A 23,716-nucleotide genomic window follows, 5' to 3' on the forward strand; every position below is an offset into this window, starting at 1 on the left:
ACAACTCCATTTGTTACACAGCAGTGGTTTGTGTGTATGTGTGCATGTATGAGCTGAACAGATAGATCACACCGAAATACTGGAATATCTGTTGTTGTAAAGGTAAAGAAAAATATGTTTTTAGCTAAAGGAGCGAAGCTAAAATAGCCCATAGGATTTTCTCAATATTTATCATACCCGAAAAGTTTTGTACAAGTGAGTTTTCTGATATTAGACTGTGGCAGCAAAGGCATTAAACTGTATAAGTCAGAAAAAAGAAAATGTTCTGAAAAATTTCAAAATTACAGACTGACTGATGTCGTGTACTTTGTATTTTTGTCAGGATTGTGCTGCCGAGCACTCTTAAATATTCTTGCTGAGTGTTAAGAATTAAAAATTAGAATTAGTGCAATCATCCTAAAATACAGCTCAGTGAGGAGTAATTGGGAACCCTTCCATTTCTTAATAAAGTTGAAATATTTTAGGGTCATACATAAAAAAGGACACAAATACAAATATAATATGAAAAAATATATATGCAACAACAAATCTGAAAGACAGTAATGGCATAATGCACAAAGTCTCTAAGACATGTGCTGAACCAGACAAGCAGTACATGCATATGAACAAAAAGTGTACACCTTAAAGAGAGAGACACCAGCCATGTACAAGGCAACCCTCAGTTGCCAAGGAGACGACCCCTATCGTTCATGCATCCTTCCTTATTCATCCATCCTGCCTCATCTACCTTTGCAAAGTCACGTATAAATGGGGTGGATGAATAATTAAGCTGCATTAGGGGCTTTATTGATGAAATAAAGACATCCCCACCTGACTCACTCCATCTTGTCATACCCTTTTTGTAAAGTACCTTTTACTTGGTTTGCAAACACTTACACACAGTTTCCTTTTTGTCTTTTTCTTGGCTGTATAATTGCTGTTGATAACCAGCAGATGTTAGTACCTTATGCCTAAGTCACACAGACCCAAGGACCTGTCAGTGATCCCCTGGGAACCACTGGTCGCAAGGAAAAAGGTGTATTCCCTGACTAGTTGCAAGTGTTTGCAAAATGTCCCATCCATGGTATGAAACATATACTATTGCCTTCAGAGTGAGATCTCAACTTAAATGAACCTCAGTGAGCTGCGCAGTTTCAATGGTAGAGCTTTCATATTGTTTTAATACGTGACCGTTTATATTACTTCTGAAAAAAGTATGATTTGTTCTGTTGTATGTGCATTATGTGCTAAGAGTGGATGCTTGTTTTCATGGGTAAAGAGATTACCTTACTGCAATTTAACAACTGTGTTGCACTTCAAAACATTGACGTCAACTACCATGCCAATACAGTATTACAGAAGAACCTTAAAACATACACTTTGCCCATGGGTTTAGTGTTCGCTTCCCCTTTAATAGTTAAAGAAACATTGGGTAGCAAAGGCATGGTTAATGATGAGCAAATGCAGCCCCTAGCTAAGACCTTCAGCCCACATTCATCATGAATTCAATTTCCCCAATGCACGTACAAAGAGTATCTGGAATCATTACAACACAACTAGCAGGCATCCCCTGCTCATAAATAAGCCTGTTAATTGACCTGTCATAGCTAATTGCTGCAGGGGATATGAGACTGTTGAGTGTGTGTTTAAGAAAAAGAGTTTATCTGTACGTCTGCATACTGTACTGTGCAACAACCACCCTTTGTATTTTCCTAGGCAAAGGGGAACTCGATAAGGTGATTTATTGACATGTAAAAACTAGAGATGGACCGATCCGATATTACGTATCGGTATCGGTCCGATACTGACCTAAATTACTGGATCGGATATCGGAGAAAAATAAAAAATGTAATCCGATCCATTAATTATCACGAAAGCAGCTCACAAAACTTGCGACACGCCGTAACTCACCTCAGAACGTTAGCACGTTGGAGCAGTATGCATCACGTGATAGAGCGGCTGTGGCATGCGGACCGGTCGGTGGTCTGGATAGCATTTGGAGCTTCGCTAGCAACCCGGCATTTCATCTCCGACAAAGTTATCCCGAGAGAAGTAAAGCAAGTGTGTAAGTCCATCTCTGAATGTTTGTAAAGCATTCCTGCGTTAAGCTTAACAAACGACTGCCTCTTCTTGCTGCTACTTCAATCATGAAACTGCTTAAATGATCAGCTGATCGGCTTTTCTGTCGCGAGTCCGTGTCTCTAGTTTGCTTTTGGCCCACTTTGCACCAGAAAGAGGAAACCAGCGGATAAACAACAGCAGCACGTTTAAGCTTGATAAGCTGTTGTTAGAATTTATTTAATATAACTTTCTACTCCAGGATCTTTTTCTAAGTAGCTGATGCTGGTAACTGTGCAGGGGTGGATCTAGCAAAGTTTAGCCAGGGGGGCCGATAGGGCATTAACAGGGAAAAGGGGGCACAAAGACATACTTTTCTTTCTTATTCTCATTTAAAATGTCTAGCTTTTAATAAATAATTATCTGACACCCAAAGTTTTAATTTGATGCAAAATGAATAGAAGTCCATTACTGTATATAGTGACTATTAAGTCTAATATATATATACTGTATATACCCTAGTAAGCTATAGTACTTTTTCCTTTGGGAAGGTACCATCTGTGCAGTCTGCAATTTTGTTGAAGAAAGATGTTGAATCTATTTAATATTTCTTGAAAAATAATTGATTTCTGTGCATTTTTTTTCACACTGCATCAAATTAAGGTTGATTACGTCGATTAAGCATCATGAGGTGGAGCGTGAGGGGTGGTTCCCTATTTTTTATTTATTTATTTTTGTTGTTGTTGGGAGTTGGAACCCTATTAGTTAGGTTGCTTAATATTTATGCTAAGTACTCTTTAAAATACCAGAATAGGGAGGATGGTGTAGGTTTAAGTTTATTAGATTGATCAGTATTGCTGAACTATGAAATATTTTTTTTTGCATACAGGTATAACAGAATAGCTTTAGTGTAGTTGTTGTTTTAAACTTGAGTATGAACTTATACAAAATGCAGCAAGATATTTAAAAAACAGCTTTGTTGATTAAAAAACACTATATCGGATTCATATCGGTATCGGCAGATATCCAAATTTATGATATCGGTATCGGTATCGGACATAAAAAAGTGGTATCGTGCCATCTCTAGTAAAAACATACATGTAGATGCAGTATGCAAGGCAAAAACAATCCTAATGAGGCTGAAAGTCAGTATTTGGTATGACTACCTTGATTCTTTAATGGTGAGATGGAGGAGGCAAATCCATATTGTTCATTCGTGTTGTGCTTTTCTTTTAATCCAGGTTTGCTTTTACTGTATTTGGGACCATTGCTATACAGAGAAGCAAAGCCTTTTCAAGTCAGGTGCTTTCTACACTGAATCAAAATCTAATGGTAATTTTTCTGTGTTCATAATTAAATCATTTTTAACAAAACCACTGGCTTAAACACAGCCCAAACCATGACTGAACCTCCACCATGTTTTACATTGGCTGCAGACACTCACTGACTTGTTTTGTGTATATAATCAAGTGATACCTGTCAAGTAATTGAGTGCAGATCTTTTAACTGTTCCCATAATTAGATCTACTGTAACGGGCTAACGAGAATACTTTCACTTTACGTGATCATGTGATCCTGTTGTTTGGAAAAGGTTATCTGCTGGCCTGAGGTTAATTATCACTTTAAAAAACAGACTCAAAACAGTTTTATTCTCACAGACTTGCATTTAACTGTGTGTATGTGATTATGTGTGTGTGTTTTAACTTATATTTTACTTCTTTACAAAGCTTTTTAAAGCTTTTATCTTCTGTGTCAAGCACATTGAGTTTATGTGTAAGGAAATATGCTACATATATGCTGTACCCCTCTTGACCTCTTCACATATATTTAGTGATGATTTGAAACAACAATTTCAAATTTGAATTCATGATTCCACAAGACCTGCTGCCACTGATCTTCTGTCCAGTTCTTGAGTAATATGGCATACCTCAACTTTACTTCTATGTTTCTCTTTCTTATCAGTGGCTTCTTGATAGTAGGCCATCCACTGAGACCATTTCTGATGAGGTTTCAGTGAACAGTAGATGTCTCAGTTGAAAGGCAAGATGCACTCTCAGGTCCTGTGTTAGTTGTTTCATGGGTTTTCCTATTTCTTAAAGACTGCTATAGATAGTATTTTAGGCTTGCAACGTTTTCTTTCCTCCTCAGTTTATTCGGTTTCCTTTTTTTTTCCTTAACAGACTACTGGTAACAAAGTGTCTAAAGGTTACAATCTAAGATTAATTATTTGCTAAGTTCTCTGTCATATGTAGACACAACACTGGGGGATCCCTCAAGCTATAGGTGCCTTTTTATGTTTGAATAATTCATAGGTCATTGTTAAGTGGAAAGAGGAACTGCTCAAGACCACTTGAAAAAGACCACAAATTAAAGAAAGTCTAGTTCCTTAAAAACAAAATATAAAGAAAGGAGGGTTGCTCAAGACTTTTGCATAGTACAGATGCCTGAATCTACACTGTATGCTTGTGATTTTATTTGTGCATAGATGTATGTAGAATGTAGACAGATATATGGAAAAAGAATGTGTGATGGGGTATTGGCAGCCTGATAGCTGAAGACTGTCCTTTTTAAATTTAAAGCCATTAGTCATCAGCCCTGAGTGAAGATATCTTAAAAACAGACCAGGACAAGAATCAAGCCAGTTACTCCACTTGCCCCAACACTCCACGAGAGAGAAAGACAAGTGGAGAGAATGGGGACTAAACAGACAGAGACAGCAAAACACACATAGCAAAACTTAATTGTCATCATTTTTGCCCTCCCTTTTTCTCACCCTCCGCTGGATTTTAAACATTCTAAAATAGACACATATACACAAACTCACAAACAAACCCATGGAGTAAGAAAAACTGGAAAAATGAGTGAGAAAGGAAACATCATGTCCAGTTAGAAAGAAGGACTGAGTCATCTAGTTTGTTCTGCCACATGCCAACAGGGAAGAACTAACTGCAAGCGCAGCTGCCAAAGAGCCGAAGGGACTTCAAGGATGTGTCAACAGACAGTGCTCAAACACGGGCGCTTCTTCTGTTATGTCTTCCAGGCTATTTTCTTCCACTATTGACTGAATGTGCACAGTTACTGTAACCCAAACTTTAAACTTCCGGTGAACTTAAACAAGAAAAGATGACTGTACAGCTGAAAGCATGAAAAATTGCACCCCTTGAACTGAACTGAGAAATAGTTCGGATAATTTTCTAATCCAGTCGAACAGACTTTTAAATGGAGTTTCATTTGAGGGTAACAGTTCTTGTATAAGCAACAATCAGAGATCGGAAATCACCAGCTGGTGTAGAAGGCCTGAGGTAGTTCTCTTGCAATTGTCTTTGTACAGTAAATTGAATTGTCACCATCCAATCAAGTGCGTGTTCCTTTACTGAAGTACTAGGTTTCCTACTGTACAATCACAAGTTAGTATGCCAGTTCTTGTCAAACTAGTGTTTTCATGAAGAGTTTTTTGCAAATGCAAGAACATTGAGTTGGTGCTCTCTCTTTGTATCAGCTGCATTACTTTCTCTTCATGGGAGAAGTTGAAAATAAACTACCTACACTGTAACTAAGAAGCACTGTTTTGTCTGTGACACACAATTCACAATCCACCAGGCTTTTAACAGGAGGATCTTGCAACTTTAATCAAGTGCAAGTGCAAGTCCAGATGTGTGACTAATGAAAAGGAATAAAAAGTGCCCTTGACCCCCACAGGTACAAAATCTGGTGTCTTAGTTATGCCCTTTGGATTCACTCGTACCTTTAGAGGTAGAAGCCACTGTTAATCAATCCAAAGTTATTTCGAGTCATCACTTTTATCATGTGATCAGACTGGTCTCTTCCAGGCAGACAATTGTCGTATTCATAGTGCAAAAATTGTGTGAATCACATGCCGGGGCCTTCGCAGTCAGATCTGAACTACAGTATGGGAGGTTTTGTACAAACGAAAATAGCAATGAAAAAGTAATGAATATCTTTTTGAAAAATGACATTTTATTCCTCATGTGGACCTCATTGTTGGATTAATTCCAAGTTATACTGAAGCTGTTATCCTTAAAAAAAAAAAAACCCCAACAGATTTGGTCTTGTATTTCTGTCCATTTGTGTACCTCTAAAACTAAGGAAGCAATATAGGAATTAAACCAACCCAGAGGCTAAAGAAATACGCTTGCAAGCAGTCCTCAACATAAATATGCCATCCATGCAGAAGGTACTATATTAGGTTGAATGCTCATTGTATAAAAAGCACAACAGAGTTAACTACAAAAGAAACAATCACATTTTTGGTTCTGGTTCATTTACTGGCTTGTATATTTGGGACCAACACATTTGCTAGCACCAAAACAGAGCCAGTCCAGTCTATACTAAAGACCTGTTTGAAATGCCAGGATGTTTTTCTTTTGTTTTGTTTCTGGAAACAAATAAATTAAGCGTCAGTATTTATAGAAATTTATTGTATTTGATCACCACTAGCTACAGATGTTTATGTCTGTTTACTTTCATTTAGAGGTCAAAGCTGTATGCATAGCTGCACATTTATGTCATTTGGACCTTTCAAATCTGTATGAAATCTTGCTGCCAGCCGTGAGATTAGCACATTCTTGATGAAGTGAATGATTTTCTGGTTACTACGTGAATAGGCTTGCTGCTGACATTCAGCAGAAAATGAGCCCGATGTGTAATCAAAGGTCCCCATTTATCAATAATGCCCTCAGTGCTAAAATGTCAAAATCCTGTATCCACATTTATTTAAGAAATGAAAAATGCACACAAGTCATACAAAAAGCTTGGGGTTAATTTATATGTATCATATTTTTCATTGCCTTCATTAGTACTACTTTTGGCACAAATTTGTATAACTTGATATATAATAATGTCACATTATATTGATTCCATTGGGTGTACTCTCACATTGCAGAGCATGTCCACCTGCAGTGTCGAAGCCACTGAGGGGAGGACTGACTGGATATATGACCGCTAAAAGGGGTATGAATTCTTTCCCAACACACTGCACCAACCCACTCCTAAAAGCTTAAATACTGTATTTGTTTTTATGCTATCTGAAAGTCTCTTCCAAAACAGAAGAGAAATGAGATTATTGGATATTAGTTAACTCAAACATCAATAAATATAAAGCGATAGTGATTTTGGGAAGTAGATCTCTGGGCGGTTTAAATGTCAGTCTTTAAAATATGTTGTGAAAAATTCAAGCAGTGTTTCAAGACCAACCCTTTTTGGGAATTTCCTCATTTCCATTAATTCATGGTATACAATCCCAGTGCTGGCTTTGCGCAGTGGAGAACTTTTCTCTTGGGAAAGACACAGTAGAGAGAAAATGGCTGAGGCAGAGGGACATCCCACAGATGAAAGAGATGACAAAAAATAGATTTTTTTGTGTGTTTTGTCAAAATACAGTTAGGTCTATGATTTGTTGGACAAAGACACATCTTCTGTAGTTTTGCCTTAGTACGCCACCACAGTGGATTTTAAACTAGCCAATCAATATGTGATTGAAGTGCAGACTTTCAACTTTAGTTTTAAGGGTTTTTCAAAAGATTTCGCATTAACTGTTTAGGAATTACAGCCATCTTTATACACAGTGCCCCGTGTTCAAAGGGTTAGAATTAATTGGAAAATTGACTGACACACAGTTTTGTGCACTAGGTGAGACCTGTTTTCTTGTTATTTCATGGCAAATGAAGCAAACATAATATCTGAACTGGATTCAAAGAGTTGAATTTCTACGTCGGAGCTTTTTGACAGAATTTTAAGTATGAGAGATGTCTGTGCAAGTGAGAGAGGCCATCATTTGTCTGAAAAACCAAACAAAAAAGCGAAACAGCAACAAAAAAAACCAATCAGAGAGATAATAAATAACTTTGGGAGTGGCCAAATCAAAAATCTGGTACACTATATTAATAAAACAACGAAATACTAAGGTCTACAATCAAGAGACATCTTTGCAAATAGAAATATAGACTGGAAAAGCCACTCACGATATTAAGCATACCACATTATCGACATGTATGGCTCCTACTGGTCACTAGGTCACTAGTGTTTATTATTGATGTGACTGCTGATTCTGTAATCACCAATCCTACGAAGCAAAGAAATCAGAAAGGCCTTACCTGAAAGGGTCCACTGGGGGTAACATCAAAGAATGCTTTCTTCCAGTCTGGGCCTTGATGACCAGATTTTGTCCACATTGCTCGGTCCACAGAGGCTATGCTTCTCACTCGCAGATAAACATTGAGAGTACCTGTGAAAAAAAATCCCATGCGCAGCCACACATCCAGACAAACACAGCCACAAACATGTACAGGAATTTAGAAACACTCAGTGTCATTGTCACTCTTGCTGGTTTTATAGTTATGGTCATTACCAAACACAGATATATTCCACTGCAAAAAATTATAATAATAATAATACTAGAGCAAAGATCAGTTTGTCTTGGAAGAATGGCCAAATATTACTCCTGAAATTTGTGAAACACACTATCATCCTGTTGAGATTTGAGTCTGTCCCCCAAAATAAAACTGACTATAATAAATATTTAAACAAGATTCCGATTTCAATAGCTAAAGGTGCCGTGACTTTTGTTGCATTTTATTACCATTGTGAGGACTGTATATTTAATATAGCAAGTCTAAAACTCTACCCTTTTGTTTTACTTGCCATGGAGAAATAATCCAAATAGTGTCCATCTCTTTTTTCCCCTCTCTCTGTCTCTTTCGGGTCTCTAAAAGTAGGTGTGAGAGAATCATTCATCTTCTTAATGATCCCCAGCCAGCTCCTAATTGGAACATTAACCAACCACGAGTCTCTTAAACAAATTTGCAAGCAGGAGGCATGCTATGCTATACTATATTTGTGTGTGTGTGTGTGTATACGTACTTATAGACTTATGCTTACACAATGGAATCAATCATTGTTTTGTGAAACTATAAGCCTATATTCTTTAAATCCTGGAAAAATCACCAGGCTGGCAGCACTAAGCATCATACTTTGTCACAGGAGATTTGTGATACTAGGGGAAGGATCCAACTGAGCAGTTAAGCAACATGTTTCAACTGTCTGTGGGCACCGAGGGAAGCAGTGTTATCGGACTGTCAATCCAGTCTTCACCTTAACCCTACATATTTTAGCACTGTGAAAATGTCAAATAAAACAAATGACGCTGTTTAATTAAACATTTCTGGCACATTTACACAGATTTAAAGATTTGTTTGGCAAGTGGCAGATGGCTGTTTTGATTCCAGTTGATAACAGGAAGGGCATCTCATTTAAAAAAAAAATCCAGACATGTGGAGGTGCTGTAGTGATCGTTGTGACAAGGGAGGAGGGGAAAGTAGCTTTAGTGGAAGCCAAATTGATAACAGCTACAGCCAGTAGCTAGTCGATATATATTGAGAACCACCAATACCTCCAGCAAACCACTAACCAAACATGACTCCAATCAAAGAACATCTTGTTCTTATTGAGTTTTTAGATTCTGTGTGAATTACATAAAATAATATGCCATATTTAGTTGCTTTTGAAAGCCATGATTCTTTTGCTGCCTTTGAATCAGTAAAGCTGTTTTCCCATGGTTGTGATCATTATAAGGAAAGTCTAGTCTCCGCTAGAGATGAGCAGTAACGCGTTACCAATTACTATTTTCAAGTAACGAGTAAAGTAAGGGATTACTATTGCAAAAAAGTAATGAAATTACTGTTACTTTCCCCATACTTTGCCTTACTGCATTACTAAACCGTGATTTTGTTTGTGAGAGTGTCGACGTCTGTGGCAGCAACAGACGTGCGTAGTAGATCAACAATGGATAATATAGAGTGTGAGAGAGAGTACGACCATGCAGCATTTAAAGCTTGGAAGTCCTGACATTACTTTAGTCCGTGAAAAGTGGCAAAAACATTAGCGCCCACTGTACACTCTGCACGGGAAGGAAACTTCGTTCTACAGTGAAAAATTTAAATTAAAATCTGAGCAAGCACCTAACAAGCTGCCACAGGAATGTGAAATTCACAGAGAAACCCCTGGATCCCCCTACTGACATGACCGCTGCAGCACCGGGCAAATCTCCACCCACTCCTGCTAAACAGGTGAAAATAGACTTAAGAGTGACAGGGCTTTGTGCTGCTGAATCTTTGATTTTATTTATGTTTTGATGTGTTTTACTTGCATCTATTTGAAAGAGTGAGTGTAAACACAAAAAAAGTATTTTATTTTATATGCTGATATATGCACAAAAAAGGTTTAAATGTTAAACTAATTTCTTCGAGTCAAAGACTGTTGCATAATTAAATTTTTGCTTGATGCAATTTGCATAAAGTTAAAAGATTAAAACCAATAAAAAAATTTTTAAAAAGAGACTTTTTCATTTGATTCAATTGTATATGATGGATTATGCAGAAAAAAATGGGATTAGGCTGAAAGGTCTGTTGCTTTATTACATATTCAGGTTGTGTATCATGTTTTTAAAAAGTGACTCAGTAATAAGTAAGTAATTACTTTTAAAAATAACCAATCAGTAAAGTAATGGCATTACTTTCTTGGAGAAATAATCAGTAATTAGTAACTAAATACTATTTTCAAGTAACTTGACCAACACAGTTCTCCACAGTGAAAATGCAAACGTAAAACAGATTTTACCTTTTTTATGTAACTGTGGGAAAAAGAATAAGATCACATATACCAAAATGTCTAAAATCATTTTTTTAACACTGAGTATATTTTGCATGGTTTTGTAAAGTCTGGATCTCAGTAAAAATAATGATCTGATAGCGTTGGAACAGCTATATTACTACATTAAAAACATTACAGGTTACTTGCTCTTCTATGAGGTGAAATCTAACAGATAGGTTTTTCAGTGTTCTACAAGGTTTTCCAACTGGAACTTAAATTTCATTTTCAAGAAGTGAACAAACATTAAATGTTAGAAAATATTTACCTCCCAAAGTTCAAAAAAGCAGCATTTCTGCAAGCAAGACCTAATCTTGATGTATAGTATTACCTTTTAACCCAATCTCTTAATGTAACACTACATTAACACTACTCATAGTTCCTTTCTTCTCTCTTTCTCCTCTTACCACCATCACCACCTACACACACACACAGCCAAAAGAGTGTTTGCGGACTCTGATAAGCAGTCTATTGATTGGACTGAGGTAAGACAGTATATGCTGGTGAGAGTGTCAGGCAAGCAGAGGAGAAGGCACAGCTCTATCAAGGCTACTTGTCTGTGGAATCATGATTGGGGAAGACAGAGCAGAGATACACAGACCCACACACAGACGGGCATGCACTGCGATACTTGAAATCAAATGAGTTGTTTTTGTTTTGATATCTGAAAGGCCTACATTGGGTTCTCATCTCCCCCCATCCCTCATCTCATCCTAAATAAGGCTCATGGCCTGTCTGGTATGCTTCTGCTGCTGGTTTGCTTTGAAAGCAATGCTGAAGAGTCCAGAGTAAACTGAAGCTTGTAGCCTCTGTCACCAAAGGGCAATACTATTCAGTGTTTTTAGTAAATGCCTGAATCCTTTTTTAAATCTTTGCCATGCAGAGGCTGGTTCTGATGCTTTCCTGAAGATAGGGACCTAAACCTATCAAGTGAGAGACAGACATAAAAAGCATCTAGAAAACCTGTGTATAATTAAAAAGAAAGTTGTGTGTGCAAAATACTATGCTAACATTTATATCGCCAAAGTGATTTAAAGTGTAATAAAACTGTTTTTCAAACAGCATACAGGAACTAATTGTCTTCAATCACTCTGGAGTGAAAATAATCCAGTAATTCCAAGTAAGCTTGCCAATGGCATTGCAAACCTGAGCCATAAAAAATACTACCCAATGCCAAACAGAACTAATTAAATGTTGTTTATTGTTGCTGCCAGCAAGCCCACAGATAAACATATTAAGGTGAAAAGAAAAACACATCACCTGGGGAGGTCTTTATTTGTGCTGCCCTATTGCAAACCTGCAATCCAAAGTGAGGAAAGGGCATTATTCTTTCTGCCCTCATTTTATTTTGCAAAATCTTTGAAAGGTGCCTTTACCTCTTTTAAACTCTCAAACTCTTAGGATTGCAAACAAGCAAACTATATGTGGGCTAGAAAAGAGCAGCATTTCAACATCTTGTCTGAAAATTGTGTGGCGTCAAAGTGCCCAAATGCTTTCAATATATACAACCTTTTAACACTTTTAGCACACTATGTATCAAGTACATTAAAACTGGCTAGCACTACAGCATGCTCTCACTATTTCTGGACATCAACAGGCTCTCTAAGGCTCTCTATTTTCTGTGCTTAATTTTTCTCAGTATTTTTCTTACCATTCACTTTGGTCTCAGTCTCATCATTAACCATCTCCCTTTTTCAAAAGGTTGGCCAGCCCTCATCCTCCCCTCACTTGTCTTGTCTCATCTCTCACTGACCCCCTGTCTTATCCTCATCTAGTCTCTTTCCATCATTAAGAGGCACACTGTGTCTCCCTAGCAAAACTGTTAGCTCTGCCAAGGTAAGGCAATTAAAGCAACAACAAATTGGACAGACTGGGACAAACAGCACTGGAAATTGAGAGAGGGCTTGCAGCGGTGGTAACACAATGTGCTAATCATATGCAAACATAGTGCAACTGATGTTTCACTGTCTCATTACAAAACATCGAAAATACCTTTGACCAAACTACCCAATAAGAAATGAAGTGCTCCAGTATCTCTTATAAATCTGCCACCTATAAACAGCCATTACATATTATAGTAACAGTCAGGCCACCTCTATTTTAAGCAGAGACATTTTGAGTAGTAGCCATTTTTTGGCTCATTCTTTCTGATCTATTAAGGTTTCTCTCTTTACTGCAAAAGCCTGAATAACCTGACGGAAACATTTCTACTCTATTGTTAGCATGCCATTGAAATATTTGTGCGTGCAAAGCTATTTCTCTGTGGTAGATGTGCCCAAATCTTTGTCTTAATAAACTGCATTTCTGAACTTGAATATGCTTAACTATTACATTATCACACTTGGTTACACACACACACACACACAATACACTGTGCCCTTTTAAACCAAACACATCCTAAGGAGACAGGGAGGTCAGCAGGTAACAAATGCTAGATTAAAGCATGTATGCTTGGGCTATGGACACATAAATCAATATTGTGTGTGTGTGTTTGTGGATAAATGTAGGTGTGCCTCTATGTATTTGCTAGGTTTGCCATTTTCCCCCTTTTTTAAAAGAACACATTCGCACGTGCGTGCATGTGTGTGTCTTTGTGTGTGCACAAAAGTGTAAGAGTGTGCATGCAGGTGTGTAGGGCTCCTAGATGTATGCATTCTAGCTGTGTGACAGAGCATATTATGATGAACAACTCGCCCAAGTGACTGATTGTGTCTTGCCACTGCCATAAATCACACACCCACTGCCCCCTTCAACCACCTCTAAACACACAAAACACACACACACAAACTGAGACCCAAGAAGCCACATACAAACAGAACTTTTGTAGCATCCTACATCCCACCCTCGTCCCGGTCTTTCCATTCCACCTCTCACCCACATATACACACGCACTCACGTACACACTCTCTCACACAGACCTACAATTTTCTGTCTGACACGCTCTGCAAGCAAGGTTCAAGCATAGGGTTCAGCTTTTGACAGAGGCAAGAGCGATATGAGAACCCCGATAGCAGAGAGCACCAGTACACTGTTCCCTGTATACCCATGTGCGCCATTGTGCTCTCATATGAGAGGAGATAATAATGTTTGTGTATGTGTATATGTTTGTGCGAGCATTATTCTTCTTTCTGCGACTTACCAATGTGTTTGCCCTTCATGTGATAGTAGAAGGAGACGCAGTATGGGACTCTTCCTTTGGGGCCCTTGCTTGAGGTAATATTAAAAAGTGGCGATAGAAGAAGAGCCTTGTCACCCTGAGTACGTGGGCGTGATGCTTCAATGTACATGTAGTAGCCTAGAGTCAACAAAAAAGATAAAGAGTAGAAATATTAATAATAATAATAAAAGGCTAATAAAACCCTCTAATGTAAATTATAGACTGTAGGTATTGGGATAACAACACATTTTTGGGAGGTTTGTGGTAACATAATGGGTCATAAGCTACTGCCAAGTTTCTGCTTTATTTTCTATGTGATAAAAATATCTTAACACATTTAATCACATGTTCCACAAGTAAATTAGACAAACTGAGGAAAAACAATCTAATTTTTTTCTTGGTCTTCCAAGTTGTTTGACATTTCATACACCTCCTCAAGTCCTAATGTTAACTTCAAACTCTAAATCAGCTTTGAGAGTTGAACATTTTAATGCATGAAATGATGTCAGAATAAAATATCTTCCACAGCAGTCCTTTATACAGGGAGTGCAGAATTATTAGGCAAATGAGTATTTTGTCCACATCATCCTCTTCATGCATGTTGTCTTACTCCAAGCTGTATAGGCTTGAAAGCTTACTACCAATTAAGCATATTAGGTGATGTGCATCTCTGTAATGAGAAGGGGTGTGGTCTAATGACATCAACACGCTATATCAGGTGTGCATAATTATTAGGCAACGTCCTTTCCTTTGGCAAAATGGGTCAAAAGAAGGACTTGACAGGCTCAGAAAAGTCAAAAATAGTGAGATATCTTGCAGAGGGATGCAGCAGTCTCAAAATTGCAAAGCTTCTGAAGCGTGATCATCGAACAATCAAGCGTTTCATTCAAATTAGTCAACAGGGTCGCAAGAAGCGTGTGGAAAAACCAAGGCGCCAAATAACTGCCCATGAACTGAGAAAAGTCAAGCGTGCAGCTGCCAAGATGCCACTTGCCACCAGTTTGGCCATATTTCAGAGCTGCAACATCACTGGAGTGCCCAAAAGCACAATGTGTGCAATACTCGGAGACATGACCAAGGTAAGAAAGGCTGAAAGACGACCACCACTGAACAAGACACACAAGCTGAAACGTCAAGACTGGGCCAAGAAATATCTCAAGACTGATTTTTCTAAGGTTTTATGGACTGATGAAATGAGAGTGAGTCTTGATGGGCCAGATGGATGGGCCCGTGGCTGGATTGGTAAAGGGCAGAGAGCTCCAGTCCGACTCAGACGCCAGCAAGGTGGAGTACTGGTTTGGGCTGGTATCATCAAAGATGAGCTTGTGGGGCCTTTTCGGGTTGAGGATGGAGTCAAGCTCAACTCTCAGTCCTACTGCCAGTTTCTGGAAGACACCTTCTTCAAGCAGTGGTACAGGAAGAAGTCTGCATCCTTCAAGAAAAACATGATTTTCATGCAGGACAATGCTCCATCACACGCGTCCAAGTACTCCACAGCATGGCTGGCAAGAAAGGGTATAAAAGAAGGAAAACTAATGACATGGCCACCTTGTTCACCTGATCTGAACCCCATTGAGAACCTGTGGTCCATCATCAAATGTGAGATTTACAAGGAGGGAAAACAGTACACCTCTCTGAACAGTGTCTGGGAGGCTGTGGTTGCTGCTGCACGCAATGTTGATGGTGAACAGATCAAAACACTGACAGAATCCATGGATGGCAGGCTTTTGAGTGTCCTTGCAAAGAAAGGTGGCTATATTGGTCGCTGATTTGTTTTTGTTTTGTTTTTGAATGTCAGAAATGTATATTTGTGAATGTGGAGATGTTATATTGGTTTCACTGGTAAAAATAAATAATTGAAATGGGTATATATTTGTTTTTTGTTAAGTTGCCTAATAATTATGCACAGTAATAGTCACCTGCACACACAGATATCCCCCTAAAATAGCTAAAACTAAAAACTACTTCCAAAAACATTCAGCTTTGATATTAATGAGTTTTTTGGGTTCATTGAGAACATGGTTGTTGTTCAATAATAAAATTATTCCTCAAAAATACAACTTGCCTAATAATTCTGCACTCCCTGTATGTTAATGTAGAACTACTCACTCTAAAGTTGAGACCTGACACTAATGTATTATCCCATATTTTATTTATAATTGCCGTGAAACACAACAGTGCGTGTACAACAACAACAACAGCAAAAAAGCACATTGTCTGAAGATGAATGATCTTGACTGTAGATACACATTTGTTTTGTTTCTGTGCCTTTGAATTTACACTTCCACATTACATTTGTATTTCAGTTTAGATGAGTCATAGTTTTCTCACCCTCCTTTGTTCCACTGCGGTCAGTGTCTGGCCCAGTGTTCGCAGACCGCTTGGGATTCTGCGTCAGGTGATTTTGTCTCGTCCAGTCAAAGATATCACTCCGGTCTTGAGAGAAGCCACATATGCGCTCATCTTCAAAGCCACACACATGGTCTGAGGTGTGTGTGTTGTTACAAAAAAAAGAAGATAGAAAAACACATTAAATCACTGACATGTCAAGTGGGTGACATTACAAACTGTAGATGACATACAAGGCTGTTTCTTTTTTTTTTTTCACCCACCTTCCCCAGGAAACAAATGGCAACATCTATAAAGGTCTATAATGACCTCTGCAATGTGCACTTCAAACCAGACAGCTAGGCAATTACTGACAAAGTGATAGGCACCACGTAGGAGGCACTGGTATACATATTATGTATAATTGAAAGTATGACTCTTACATTCTCAGACTAAAACTGTGTAAAACGATTAAAAAAAGGAAATTAAAAATACCTGGAATAATGAATTGCACTAAAGTAGGCATTAGATTCAAGTCTTCTCCTTTGTATTGACTGTGCAATTCAGTGAAAAAATGCTGAATATGCAAAGTTCATATTGTTAGTGTACTAACGACTGCTTTGATTTATGTTTAAAATCAAACCAACAAAACAAGAAAACACTGGCATGTAGGGAATATACCATAATACTGACTCATTTTCAAAATAAAACTGCAGATGGGTGGTACAAGTGTATATGCCTCTGCTCTTATACACTCGGTTGGGAGTGCTATGTTGGGAGTGCTATGGTTCACCACACATTCATGGTACAGTTTGACATGCCTCAAACTGACCTTGTAAAGTGCAAGACAGATTGAGACCAAGATTTCATTAAATCTATCTTGAACTGTGTGATATGAAAAAAACAAATGTTGTTGGACCAAAACACATTGTTGGAGCTTCACCTCAGCACACCTACACAGTTAATGTTAAATCAATCAACCAATATGTGATTGAAGTGCAGACATTCAGCTTTAATTCAAGTGGTTTTACAAAAAAAAAAAAAAAACTAACAGGATTGTTTTTAATGCTTGGATGAAAATCCTTTCCTTTTCTCCCAGAAGATGCTCTGCTAGGCCTTTACTGTAGCCACCTTCAGTTGCTTCTTGATTGTCAGCCATTCTGAATTCAATTTTGTATTTAATAATGAAGAAGTATGCTCTATTGGGTCCATCACGTGACTGCCCAATTTCTTTGCCTTGAGAAAGTAGTTTTCACATTATGCTTTGGGTCATTATCCATTTGCACTGAAGCATTATCGGGTCAGTTCTGCAGCATTTCGCTGAATCTGAGCAGATAATATAGCCCTGCACACTTAAGAATTCATTCTGCTCCTTTTGTCAGCAGTCACATCATCAATAAAGACTAGTGTCCTGGTTCCACTGGCAGCCATACATGCCCTAACCTATGTCCGCTGCCTCCAACATGTTTGATGGATACTGTGGTATGCTTCTGATCATGAGTCGTTTTTCTCCTTTTCCATACTTTTCTCTTCACCATCCTTCTGGTACAAATTTGTAATTAGTCCAAAGAATTTTTTTTCCCCGGCAGGCTCTTTTATGTGTTTTCCTTGTTGTAAACCATCTTATTTCCACTCCTGAAAATGTCTCTGATTTATAAACCTTGACAATAATATGTGTAACTCTTGAAAGTATTCTTGAGTTGGTTGAATGTTTTTTAAGTTATTTTTTAACCATAAAAAATTCTGTCATCACACTTTGGAACTGTCTTCTGTGGTCTTTCAGGCTTTTTGCTTTTGCTGAGCTGGTACCACAATCTGGTACAATCTTGAAAAGAACGTACCAGATTGTGATATTGGCTACTCCAATAAAGTTAATTTTTACCATGCCTCTAATAGATTTATTTTGCTTTATGTTTTGTTTTGTTTTTTTAGCCAAATGATTCCATCCCTCACATGTGCTCTCTTTGGGTCTTATAATTAAAATGACTGTAAAAAGCTCTAAAATACAAATTAAATATTTGATTAAAGTCAAATATGATGTGTCCTTTATTAAAAACGACCATAACACTACGTGTCAGTCAACTGTTGAATTAAAGCTGCTACAGAGTTATGCAATTTCATTTTGACTGTTTTGTTTTTATTTCAGTTTTGATTCAGTAGATTCATTTAGTTTTAGTCATTTTAATTATTACTGAATGGAGCCTGCATATGTCAGAGGCAAAGATTTTGAAAAATCAGCACAGCTATTGTAATAAAAAGCAGCACTTTTTGAAAGCAGTTGATTCGCAGTCTTTTTGACATCCAAAATCTCAGTAAACGCACCCATCACAGCCTCATGTGGTAAGTTGTAATATCATTTTTACCAAACTAGCAGATTCTAAAACTGAGGCTATTTCCTCTGTATTTTCATTTTATTTTTGGTAGTTTTTTCACAAAATCATTTCCGCCAGCTTCAATTTTCTTAATAAGTTTTTATTTTATTTAACTAAAATGTTTTTTGCACATTTAGTTTTAGTTGTTAGTTTAGTTTTAGTTAACTATAACAACCTTGGTCTGCACTTTATTTGAATATTGATTATTTGATTAAAAATCCACTGTGCAAGTGTGTAAGGGCAAAACTACAATTTCTTTGTTCGACATATTTTGGACCTGACAGTAGAAGTACGAGTCTACCTTTCTTGTTTTTGAGTGCTCCTACTGGCTGTTGACACCTTGTGAATATAATCTATAAACACAATTAGGTAAAAGCTTTAATGAGATGCATTTTCCCTGAACATTTAATCTTCTCTGAGCTATGTGATTCTTTTAATGTTTTCCCATTAATATGCTTTGAGAGACACTTTGATACTGTCACATAGATCATTAAGGACAAAAAAGATATTTTGAAGAACACCCCGAGTTTTGTCGTCGTTGATGTTAATGTCTCTTGTTAAGCAAGATAAAGAGCCTTCTTTCCGTGGTGTAGTCACCTTCATTAGCCCATCTGGAGAGCAATTATCAGAGACTCACTAAACAAATGAAAATTGAGCCAAGAGAGTATAACAACAGCCATCTAAAACCATCCAAGCTGACAGCATCAGTGAAAGCTTCCCGGACACACACAGTCCGCTGCAGATGCATATGGCTTGTGCTCCCCAAGAGGACGGCGTGTGTGCGCCTCTCTGTTTCAGGGAGCTAATCTATTACTATTCACACCCTGCTCTAGTACATGCGCTCCTTTCAATTTACACTGTTGTTCTCGCAGTCTGTTCCAATCTGCTGTTGTTTTAATTGCCTCACCCTGATGGAGCCAACTGACACTCCTGCCAGAAAAATGCTGCGTGTCTCTTAATGAAGAAAATAGACAAGATGCAATTGACTGAGAAAAAGAGAGAGGGATGGTAAGAGAGAGGATAGACGCTGGTGGAAAACTGTGACAGACAGAGGGGGCTAACAGAGAGAGAAAGGAACTAAAAATCTATGATGAGATGGAACATAGTTTTAATATAGCCTGATCAAGTTTAAAACATACAGAATGGCCCACATTTTGTATTTGAAATTTTTCAAGCCTAGCCAATCATACCATCATAACCGACCTGATATCCTTCTCCCATTGTCACCATTTCAAGACATTTAAAATTCTATAGAGCTTGTTTCACCCATCATTTTTTGTTACCCCATTATTTTCATCGCAACAATATGATTAAGGGTCATGAGTCACGGGGTCGCGTGTTGGGAACCTTTGCCTTGGCAGACTTGTGCTGACACTGCTTGGAGCAAACATGCTTATTTAAACCTTCATCAGAATTCAACATGCCTTCATCTCTTTACCACTCTGTCATAAATCAGTTTGAAAAAGAAAGTTAAAGGTGATCAAATGTACAAGAGCAAAGGATGGCAGTTGAGTCTCACCTGAAGGTCTTGGGTAAGTGTAGGCTGTAAAAAGAATTATGATAATATTGATTAGCACTCAAACATGAACATCCCATCAATTGATCTATGCTCTGTGTAAGTATATGGTTGGATTAAAAAAATATCTAATGACTGCAGACAAAGATCGAGGATTTTAAGAGAGACTCACGTTCTGAATACTGGATGATTCGACTGACATAGTCCCCAGTGCTGTAGGTGGTAATAGGGGCCAGCCGGACCTCGTAGGACAGAGGGATTTTCAGGTCTGATACTGCGTAGGACATCAGAACACCCTTTTCTGGTGTCTTACCCTTGAGGTCTATTTGTTTTGACAGCAGGTTTTGCTTGTTCTGCATTCATACATAGGTACACAAACACATACACACAAATAGAAAAGATGAAGGCTTGTTAATGTGCAAATGTACTTGGTCAAAAGTGTAAAAAAAACTGTACATACAATGATTTGACTGAGTAGGAGAAAGGGTAAAGCAGTCACATAAGGACGTGTCAGTGGTGTCAGGCATATTTCCCATTCCCCTTTCTTTCTTTTCATTTTGGGTTCGTTCATCTTTGGTCATACCCCATCAGCTCTATCACTTTACTTGGATGTCCTAAAATTTCGTCATTCAGAAGTCACTGGGAAAAAGCCACAACTCATTTAACAACTCCAGCTCATCTCGCATCTGGAGGATTTTCATGCAATCCTAGTCCTTACTAGTATAATAGTCATAATACCCCAGCACTTTCATTTAAATACACAAACAACATCAGACACAGGGTTGAAGTTTTTTTGGAGCAAAAAAAAATAAAAAAATTAAAACATGGCAGCTCATTTTTTAACAACTCATTATCAAATCACATTAGTGTATGTTTTTATGTGAAATTACATATAGGGATAAACTTACCTTTCTGGGGTATATTCCCAACCAACATAGCTTAGGTATGTTTTCAGTCTACTTTATTTTCAAAATAAAGTATACAAGCTGCCTTCCTAAAATTGATTCTCTCTAAGAGCTTTAAAGGCCAGAAGAGGCTACATTAGTTTCGGTATATCAGTGGTCTCCCACATCAATTTTGATGTTTAAAAATACCTGTTGGTTAGTTTTAGTGCTCTGAGCAAGTTATGTGATTTCCACTTCTGTTTCCACAATAGGGACTCAATAGGTTTGTTTAATAGCAGCACTTTTCAATCATGCATGCTTTTAAATATAAATACAATCTTTAAACCCCCCCCCCCAACTTCCAATAACTTATTTAGCTGTGTATCATGAAATATTAAAATGGTTAAGATATTGAGCTCAACCAATTGGCGTCTTCTCATTCTTTTAAAGTTAAGTCTTTTTTCCCATTAAATAGAGCTATTGCTGTGTTATTCCACCCACGGAGAGAAGGATCCATTAGCTGTGTATCTGCCTCTGATCCCAGCTACTTAAAGACCTGACAGTGAGCTCAATCTAATGCATTAGGTCAGCCACTCCACCATAACAGCTTAGTACACCCACAGCATGCCATTATCAGGTAACACATGCAGCACAGAAGTGTGTGTATACTGCGGGTATTGTGTGTTTAAGTGTGCACATGGTTTTGTGTTTATGATAAATGTCTCCTGTACAGTTTTCTCAGATAGTCAGTAGCTGAATTTTTGTGAACATCATATAATTACAGACACATTTTTTTTTTATATTCAGCATGAATTTGGATTTAGGATCTCCTAGATATGACATTTCATACTTCTTGAGTGACACTGCGTTAAAAATATATATATAGATTTATATAAAGGTATATCTATTAAAAATGCCCTTATAGGCTCAATTACTGTTCTAATTTAACATTAAATCACTGGTGGATTTAGTTACTTTTGCTATAATTGCTATAGTACTCTATGCTCTGACATCCTCCCGCAAGTTGAGGTGTGCAGTTTACGCTGTGTCTACTCACTGACACAAATTCCAACTCTGCTAGACTGAGCTGACTCCTGCCTGGCCTGCCAAAAACTTTGTACAACTCCAATTACTGTGCGAGACCCCGACGGCAGCCACAGCCCAAGTGTGTGCTCAGCAACATGCTTGGTATCAAGTCCATGCATCCTCACCAGACATTGTGCCATGATGGCAAACTTCTTTTCTCAGTGCCACTCTTGGTGTTTCCATTTCAGTTCTTCCAAAATGAAGTTTGCCCTTTTTGCCAGACATTGGCGATCCCTTTTGTAGCTCCACCAATAGAGACCATGAAAGCTAAATAACTGCTTACAGAAAAAAACAAACAAACAAAAAAAACCACTTCTTCCACTTAAATATTTTTAAGTATAAAATAGTATAAATTGTATCTAAAAACTGAACTGCTAAAAAACAAACAAACATTCAAACATCCAACATTCCTGTTGCAATGCAACTAACCAAAATACTTGAGACCATCAGTCCATGGCTGATATACAATGGACCTAATGATCCATTCACTAAAAACTCGAAGAAGGTAATTTTAAGTAAAAGCAATAATACAGCCTAATAAAGTTTTAGGCCAAAAATGGTTTACGGCTTCAATTTCTCCAAAAGCAACGAGTCTTGTCAAGTACTATAGGGCATGATATGAATATCATTTGTCCATTCTTTTGGTGCTGTTGTTGCTTATTATTTATTGTAATCAACTGCAACTCCAACTGCAGATGAGTGATTTCCTCAGATATTTGCTCCGTTGCTGGAGCATTTACACTATCATATGATGCAGAAGACTATGAATTGCACCCTTTTAGCACCAACTTATGCTCATATTGAGCCATAAAAAACATTTACACTCTGCTCACACATCGGATATGCATATTTATATGGAATACAGCAGGAAAGAAAAGTTATGCACATTTAAAATGTATAGAGTGTGTGTTAGCAAGAAGAGATGAGTGAATATCTGCCTGAGTTTTGGAAATATATTATCCTTTATTAATGAGTGGGCAGTGTGTATGTGTGTGTACACGTACATGCAGTGCGCTGGAGATTAATGATACTGAAAAACTATGAGGGGACTTTAACACACATGCACATACACTCTTTGGAACTAGGACCACTGGATCAATGAGGTGCTGAAGTGTGACTTAGAGAAGCCAGCTGCTCCTACCACAGGTTGAAGTCTGTTTCACCCTGCCTCTGTCTTTCTCTGCTTTCCTCAGCAGGACATATTGTCAGTGTCTCTATGCTTATTTGTGTGAGTCTATGTGACAGGCAAGGGGAAAGGGGTAAGAGTGCAACAAAATAGTACAAAGGGAACAACAGAATGAGACAGGAGTGGGACTGACATATTGCCTGCTGTACAGACACTTTCAGCCAAACAGCATTTTCATCTGTATTGCCATCGGACTTTTAATAAAGACACAACAAGACAAATATTGTGTAAAAGAGTGCAAGAGCAGGAGAACTTGTGCTATGAAATAGGACCATGGAGGCAGAGTGATCTGTAAATGACAGAAATGTGGACTGACAGCATACGGCGAGGCAGCCTTGTGCTAAGGTTAATTTTTCTATTATCGTCTGTTAATGGTTCTCTTTTATGACTGATCCAGCAATTTACTGATACTTGATGCATTTCTTTGCACTCTGTCTATTGAAAAGTTATGCTTACAAAGGCCTATGTGGTCTATCTGTGTGCAAA

The 23,716-nt window shown here is 37.9% G+C and overlaps 1 protein-coding gene across 2 annotated transcripts in view; it reads right to left on the minus strand.

Moving 5' to 3' along the window:
* Nucleotides 1-23,716, minus strand: part of mdga1 (MAM domain containing glycosylphosphatidylinositol anchor 1) — a 213,650-nt gene that overhangs the window by 27,728 nt on the left and 162,206 nt on the right. For both annotated transcript variants that reach the window (XM_004539549.5, XM_004539548.5), the window contains exons 12-16: nt 20,247-20,427; nt 20,078-20,101; nt 16,190-16,342; nt 13,841-13,996; nt 8,151-8,281 (exon numbers count right to left, since the gene is read on the minus strand). In XM_004539549.5, coding sequence (XP_004539606.1) covers nt 8,151-8,281; nt 13,841-13,996; nt 16,190-16,342; nt 20,078-20,101; nt 20,247-20,427 — 645 coding nt within the window. The remainder of the gene's footprint in view (nt 1-8,150; nt 8,282-13,840; nt 13,997-16,189; nt 16,343-20,077; nt 20,102-20,246; nt 20,428-23,716) is intronic.

Source organism: Maylandia zebra, linkage group LG1, assembly GCF_041146795.1.
Source record: "Maylandia zebra isolate NMK-2024a linkage group LG1, Mzebra_GT3a, whole genome shotgun sequence".
NCBI lineage: Eukaryota > Metazoa > Chordata > Actinopteri > Cichliformes > Cichlidae > Maylandia > Maylandia zebra.